This window comes from Mirounga leonina, unplaced genomic scaffold (genome assembly GCF_011800145.1).
Source record: "Mirounga leonina isolate KUSES-001 unplaced genomic scaffold, KU_Mleo_1.0 Mir_199, whole genome shotgun sequence".
Taxonomy (NCBI): domain Eukaryota; kingdom Metazoa; phylum Chordata; class Mammalia; order Carnivora; family Phocidae; genus Mirounga; species Mirounga leonina.
Window position 1 is genome coordinate 2,554,606 of NW_023270498.1, and position 7,827 is coordinate 2,562,432.

Sequence of the window (7,827 nt, forward strand, 5' to 3'; positions counted from 1 at the left end):
CCCCCCCATCCATTTACATTAATAGATTAATTAGCAGGACTTTAAAAGTGCAAACAGATTAGAGCAGGGATGTTTTAATTGGCAAACCGGCCATTAAGATTCAATTTGTTTGCAATTTCTATCTTCCGACGTGAATTTTCTAACTCTGAAAGGCCCCTCCTGCGTCTCCCGTCCTTCCCGTCCCCGTAGCCATGACCCCAGATCAGGTCTCATGGGACCTCCTGGGGACAGTTCGGCGTCCTTGAGACTCCTGTCCATGCGTCCGGGTGCCGCCTTTGCCTCTGCTTATGCAGCCTCTGACCCCCAAGGCGTTTGGAACCACTGCCCACTTGCCCGTCTGACAGGCGGTGCCCACTCACACTGGCACGGTCAAGGGCAGTGGCCGATGGTCACCGGAGCGGGGCCCCTCAGCAGAAGATGGTGCGGGGGCTGAGGAGCAACTACCAGCGCACTGGCCGAAGAGTCTCCTTCTGCCTCTGTCGGCTTCTCTCTCTTTATTTCTGCAAATTCAGCGTGCGTGCCCGTGCGCGGGGCCTCCTCCTTCCATTCCCATGCGCGTCTCCGTCTCTTTTGGATCCCGGGCAACAGAGTGTTCTCGCTGCTGCAGGCCTGTGTTCAGAGAGGCAGGGGCCGCGGGTCACCAGCCTGTGTCCTGCCCCCTGGGAAGGGAGAGGTGGTCATGGCACTCCCACATCGAGTGGTCGCAGGACCATGTGAATGAGCACAGGTGGGATCCTGGCCAGTGCCCGAAGGGAGAGAGTGTGGAATAGGACAGAATTATCCACGGGTGGCTCATCTCTTCCTGGCTAGGGGTAGTCAGTAGTTTGCTAGGGTCTTGGAGGACATTCTCTCTGCTTGTTGCATGCTTTCGAGGGCGGGCATGATGACACGGACCGCATGGCTTAAACAAGAGAAATCTAGTCTCTCCCGTCCTGAAGGCTGGAGGGGGTCCAAGATCCAGGTGTGCGCAGGGCTGGTTCCTCCTGAGGCCTCCCTCCTTCTCCCCATGTCCTGTTGATCTGCCCACACTCCCTGTCTGTATCCTAATCTCTTCCCTTAAGGACACCCATCAGATTGGATGAGGGCTGACCCAGTGACTTCATTTAACCCTAATTATCTCTTGAAAGCCTTCCTCCAAATATTGCCCCATTCCGAGTTACTGGGGGTTAGGATTTCGACATGAATTTTGGGGGACTCAGCTCAACCCATATCGGAAGCGACCGCTAGACCGGATGGCAGCCCCACTCCCTCCTTCACTTGCCCGTTCTGCTTTGTGATCATGTCTCTGAATCTTTGGGTTAGACTGGATGAGGGGCACCATCTCTCCTTGGCTGGAGGGTCAAAGTGTTAAAATAGTCTTCACGTAGGCCTTTATCTCTTCAGCCACTTGGAGGATTTAGAGCATGCATCGAACTTCGGCTAGAATGGACGTGTTAAAGAAAATTGAGAGGTGTTAATAATTAAATCCGCTTTCATTTCAACATATAATGAAGGCAAAGTGACTATTAAGTGGGCTGGAATGAATTTGGAGAGTACGCTTGAAGAATGTCAATGTTGCATATGGAAATGTTGGCATTATGTATTCTTCTTTGTAAATGTTTTAATGGATTAATTCCTTCACGCTGTTAATCCGTGTCTAGGAACCATGCAGACATCAAAGACGGGGACAAAAGAGTGACAGCTACGTAATGGGGCAGCGGGGCTGGGGCGAGCTTTACTCTGGGGAGCATTCAGCAATCGTTCAACGCGACTTTTATTTTTGATAAATACCTGCCTGTTCACCGAACACCTGCTCGGAAGGCCTCCTGGGGGAGGCGGCTGTCAGGGGACTGAGCAGTCGGCCGTGGGTCAGGCTGAAGACAGAGCATGAGGGCTCCCCGCATGGCTAATACATCGTCCCCCAGATTGTCACCGGGTCATATGAGGGATGTGTATTCAACGCTTTAACATGGAATAACATTGCATATAATTAGTGAAGGCATTCTCGTACAGAATCTTCCACATAGAAAAAGATAATGATACCGATTTCAACTGTGTCTTATTTTTTAGGAACGTTCGGTTTAAGGAAACCGTGGCATTTTCCCTTTACCGCGTCCTACTGGAAGAATTTGTGTGGGTTAGTGGCAAAAAGACCGCACGCGCCTGGTTCTGACCTGTCCTTCATCAATGAGCACTTTGACAATAAAGGTGTGTAAAGGGTAGCAGTATTAGGTACATGTTTTCCCTTCTGGTCGGTTTTCCTTCTGTTTTTCACCCCGCTCGAATCTCTGTAACTGTGTCTGCTGGCCGGGGCCCGCCTTGGGCTCAGAAACACAGCTCGGGGCCAAGTCGCGAGAAAGAATCCCCTGGTGATGTTGAGCCTGGGGGCCAGAATCCCCTGGTGATGTTGAGCCTGGGGGCCCGAGCCCTGGGCTGTTAGCGTCACCTGCTGTTTGCAGCCCCCCTGCCCTGGGTGTGTTTGTGCACAGGTTATATGGCCGCAAAATGAAGCTTCAGTTCCAGCATGAATCTGTGTGAGAAACTAAAGCAAAGGGGGACAGCTGCCCGGTGGAGTGGGCTGTAGAGATCGCCAAGTGTTTCGCACATGCTAGTATTTCCAACATTACTGTGAGAGCAAGACCATCCCTGCCCCTTACAAGCGAGGAGCGTGCGTCCCAGGAAACAGGGCGGGACCCCCGATCCTCTGTCCCTCTCTGCCTCGCTTACGCCTGCTGGTTCCACGAAAGCAGGACTTCAGGGCCAGCCTATAGATACACAGCCTCCCATCATGGTGGTTTATGCCACAATCAACATTGCAATGTATTTTTTTTTTAAAGATTTTTATTTATTTATTTGAGAGCGAGAAAGAGAGAGAACGTGAGCAGGGGGAGCGGCAGAGGGAGAGGGAGAAGCAGACTCTCCGCTGAGCAGGGAGCCCGACTCAGGACTCGATCCCAGGACCCTGGGATTACGACCTGAGTCGAAGGCAGACACTTAACGACTGAGCCACCCAGGCGCCCCCGTAATCAGCCATTTCATTTAAGTTTTGCCGTTACCTAATTCGCCCCTTGGTTTTGGTAAGGAAGGGTTTTGAGTTGCTGTGTGTGTTTCGCGGAGCTACAATTCAAGTCCAAGGCAGGCTCCCAGACTGGTACGCATGAGCATTATTTCGGGGGCTCTTGGAGTCCCTCAGGATGAATCTGCATCTTCTTCTCAGGTTCCTTGCTGCAGAACGGGGAGGGAAAGCCTGGAGGAGGACCCCCGGGCGTCGCCCTGGTGTCCGTGACCAAGGAGTACGAGCCCCACAAGGCAGCCGTCCAAGATCTGACCCTCACCTTCCACAGAGACCAGATCACTGCCCTGCTGGGGACCAACGGCGCCGGGAAAACCACCGTCATGTGAGACCCATTTCACCCTCATCACACACGGGCTTTTTAGAACAATCTCAGTTCACCTGAGATTAGATTTTTTTTCTTCCTTTTTGTTTTGAGACAGAGGACAGACAGAACCCTTTGCCAGAGCCACTCTGTGCTCTGGGTGGACAGTTACATGGCGGGGGAGGGGAGGGTCTGCAGCCCCCGCCAACGGCGCAGGGGATGGGGTCTTATCCCTAATTCTTTTATGCCCGACAAATAATGCTCCATGGTTTTACCTGAGGCTTTGAGAGTCCTATGACACTTCTCACGGTCCTACCACTACGTCTAAGTTTGCTCGCCTATCTCTGGGAAGATGAAATTTGGAACGATGTCTGCAAATGTTTTAATCGCCTGAGTAATTTTTTTTTCATGTTCTGCTTTTTGTGTGGTTGTGTTTTTCTGCAAAGGCTTGATTTTTGGTTTGGGTTCCACTGGTTAAAGAATCCAGTTGCGGGATCCTGGAGGAATCACGAGCTTAAAAGTTGAGGGCTCACAAAGCGCGGGCATTGTCGAACTTGTCTTGCGAATATGTCCATTTCTCTCTCTTCTTTTTCAGTAGGACTAAAGTATGCTTAAACAATGAAAAGGACTATTTGCTTTGAACTTCTTTTTTTTTTTAAAGATTTTATTTATTTATTTATTTGAGAGAGAGAGAGCATGAGAGAGAGCACGAGTGGGGTGAGGGGCAGAGGGAGAAGCAGATTCCCCGCTGAGCCGGGAGCCCGATGTGGGGCTCGATCCCAGGACCCTGAGACCATGACCTGAGCCGAAGGCAGATGCTTAACCGACCGAGCCACCCAGGCGCCCCAAATATGCCATTTCTTGAGCTGGTTTCCTTATCTGTAAAACGACGTTGGATTTATAATCGTAACCTCCCACGCAACTGGAATGGTCTCTGATCAGCATATTTAGGGGAGTGTAAACATTGTCATAAGCCCACATTTCCAAGATGAAGGCAGCCAGCATCCCGTGAAGCTCCTTCCAACTTGTGAATGATTGTGCAGAAAGCAGGCTGGTAGGAGCAGTGGTTGTCTCTGTTCTCTCCTGATTTGTTTTCTCTGGCAGATCCATGCTGACGGGACTCTACGCTCCCACTTCTGGAACCATCATCATCAATGGCAAGAACCTGCAGACAGACTTGTCCTCCATCAGAAGGGAGCTGGGCGTGTGTCTGCAGCAGGATGTCCTATTCGACAACCTCACTGTCCGGGAGCACCTGCTTCTCTTTGCCTCCATAAAGGCTCCGCAGTGGACCTGGAAGGAGCTGCATCAGCAAGTCAGTAGGTCAGCACCAGCCATGTCTTCGTCCTTCTGCCCTCTGCCCTGTGAGGTAGTGGCGGGTGTAGGAAGAGATGCTTTAAAAATATCTTTGGTGTCTTTATTTATGAGAAGAAAACCCTAGCAAATTGTTATTATTATTATTATGTTTTGAGAGAGAGAGAGAGAGAGAGAGCATGAGCAGGGTGGGGCGGGAATAGGGGCAGAAGGAGAGAGAATCCCAAGCGGGCTTCCTGCTGAGAGCAGAGCCCTGTACGGGGCTTGATCCCACAACCCTGACTGAGATCACGACCTGAGCTGAAACCAAGAATCAGACGCCTAACCGACTGAGCCACCCAGGCGCCCCTCAAACCAGCAAATAGTTCTTACCTGTGGAGTTAGGATACAGCCACCAGCACTGGGATTTCCAAAGAAGGGTCTCAGGGAAGACTGAACGGGACTTGGCCTGTCCTCAGAGCGGGGGTAGGTGAGCACAGGTGGGAACGTGAGGTCTGGGCTGTGCGTGGACCGGGCTTGTGTCTGGGGCATGGGTCCGTGTGGGCGCCCGGATATGACAGAATGGCGGGTGGGCTGAGAACTGGCTGCAAGGAGCCTAGCTGGTCCTGAGGAGGGGGTCGAACTTCCTCACGCAAGCAGGTGCATGTGGGCAGGGGAGGGTGATCAGCCGCGGCTCTGGAAGGCTTATCCTGTGACCCCAGAGCAGAGTGCACAGCCCTGGGAGAGACAGCGGACAGAGACTACTGTGAGCAGGGCCCGTGAGAACCTGAGTGGCGGCTGAGCTGGGGGGTGGGGGTTAGGGAGGACGTCCCAGATTTGCAGACTCTTCAAAGTCGGGAGGAAGAGGCCACGTTGACAGGCAGACCCTCCCATATGCTAACAGTCCGCAGCATAATGACCGTTGGGTGTGAAGAGTGTCCAGCCCGCGCCCTGGGCTGTGCTCTCTCGCGGGGGTGACTCTGGGCGCTTATTGTCAACTTAGAATATTTCTGCAAGCTTTACTCTTTACGATAAGTATGCACGGTCTGTGTGCGGTGAGGGTGAATGCAGGCAGGGTTTTGGGTGTGAACTGTAAAAACTAGGCGTTTCCACCTTGGTGGAATTTCGCCTTGATTCTTCCGGCCCAGCCCCAGTGAGCAGAAGAGGAAATATGTTGTCTTAAAATTGTCCCGTATTTTATGAGCTTTGGTGGTATTTCTGGAAAGCGAGCCCGGCAGGTGGAGTGACTTGCCCCCCCATCCTGTCTCAGGCACGGCTGCTGCCTGCCCCCAGCTTGGCCCCCCTGCTGCAGAGATGCGGGGGTCCAGCCGCCTTCCTGCCCACCGCCCGGCTTGTCCACGCCTCACGTCCGTGCTGTGCCCTTCTGTGAGGCGGCTCTTCCTCCCACCCGCCCCCGGCTCTCCCCTGGGTGCTCGGGGTGGCTGCCTCCAGCCTCTGTTCCTGCAGCCTTCTTGTCCACCTGCCCCGACTCTTCTCCCCGTGGTCCTCTGTCGGCGCATTCAGGTCCTGTCACTTCTCTGCCCACCGTCCTTCAAGGACTCTGTGTTTCAGAGGAAAACCTCAAGTCTCTGGCAGCCAATAACAGCAGGACTGCGTGCCCTTGTGTGCTCGTGACTGTCCAGGGTTACCCTTGTTGTCCCAGATTCATTATTTGTACCCACTTTCACCCACAAACTCTGGCGCTTTAGATGAATTCAGGGCAAGTCCACCGTCTCTATGGCCTGCAAGGTCTCCTGCTTCCCCTCCTCGCTCTCTCCCTCATCCCACTGTTCCAGTCACACTGGCCTTGCTCCCGGAACACATCAAACAGCGTGTCTTGGCCTCAGGACCTTTGCACTTGCTGCTGCCTCTGTCCGGGCCGCTCTTGTGCATCCCTGTCTGCGCTGCCCACGTCACTGCTCAGACAGCGTCCTCTGAGGATCTCCTGTGCGTCCTAAAACACCTGTGCTCACTCCACCCTGGCCACAGGCTGGAGTCCCAGATCAAGGGGGCGGCAGGGCTGGTTCCTCTCCCTAACGTGGACATGGCACCTTCTCTCTCGGTGTCCCCCCATGGTCTTCCTTCTATGTGAAAATGTCCGAGGTCCCTCTTCTTAGAAGGACACAAGTCCTGTTGGGTGAGGATCCACACTAATGACCTCAGTTAACCTGAATTATCGCTTTAAAGACCCCATCTCCGAATGCAGCCACACTCTGGGGCCCTGGGGCTTTGGACTTGAACACGTGGATTTGGGGGGACGCAGTTCATGCACAACAAACGACACGGCCGAGGGTGGCAGGTAGAACGTGCTGGAAGGGAAGGCTGGGGAGGGGGGACGCACAATCCCACCACAGGGCTTCCTCAACCAGCAGGGGTGGGGCCTGAACATCGCGGAAGGATGGCATGATGACAGGCCACCCCGTGGTGCAGTTGGGCTGTGTCACAAGGCAGGCGGAGGATGTCCGGAGGGAGCGTCGGGGCCCCTGCTCTGAGCGCAGAGGAGGCCAGGAGAGGTCACGGTGGTGAGGCCGCAAGCGAGATGGTGGGGAGAGAGGAAAGGGGGAAACCATGGCCGTTCCGATCTCTGCTCAGCCCAGTGCAATGTGGCACCGTTTCTCGAAAAGGAGAGAGCCAGTCTGGGAAGGACGGCGAAGCAAGTCACGAGTGCGTCTCAGAGGCGTGAGCTTGAGGGGCCGGACGGGTCCGAGCCGGGGGGCCGCTGTGGCACCGTGTCTGCCCGCGTGGTGAGCTGGGACTTGATTGCTCAACACCATCCGTCCCGGGCACTGCTGTGCTGCATGGGGGAACTCGGTCTGCCGTCTCTCCCGGAGATGGGCGAGGAGCTGAGGTGCCAGCTCGTACGGGGAGGCCAGGATTTGACCAGGGGCTTGGATGCCGGTGGCTCTGCCTCCCCTCCCTTGGGCTGGTTGCTGCGGGGCAGAATCTGAGATGCAGGCCTGGGGAAGACGACGCTTGTTGGAGGGGTGGGACTGGGGAGGGGGTTCTCAGCACATTTCTAGTGTTGCAGCTCGGACACCTGTTCGGGGATTCCAAGGGTGTGAGGGGATGTGAAGGCAGTGTGTGCAGGTTAACACTGGCTTAAATATGCCCTCAAAGAGGGTGGGCGGGCGGGCAGGTGGGTGGGCACAAAGTGATCAGGCAGGCAGGTGCACAGGTA

The 7,827-nt window shown here is 54.4% G+C and overlaps 1 protein-coding gene across 1 annotated transcript in view; it reads left to right on the top strand.

Annotated features, from left to right (window-relative positions):
* Positions 1-7,827, top strand: part of ABCA13 (ATP binding cassette subfamily A member 13) — a 372,949-nt gene that overhangs the window by 167,362 nt on the left and 197,760 nt on the right. Inside the window, exons 36-38 of the mRNA XM_035026542.1 lie at positions 2,050-2,187; positions 3,197-3,377; positions 4,461-4,679. Coding sequence (XP_034882433.1) covers positions 2,050-2,187; positions 3,197-3,377; positions 4,461-4,679 — 538 coding nt within the window. The remainder of the gene's footprint in view (positions 1-2,049; positions 2,188-3,196; positions 3,378-4,460; positions 4,680-7,827) is intronic.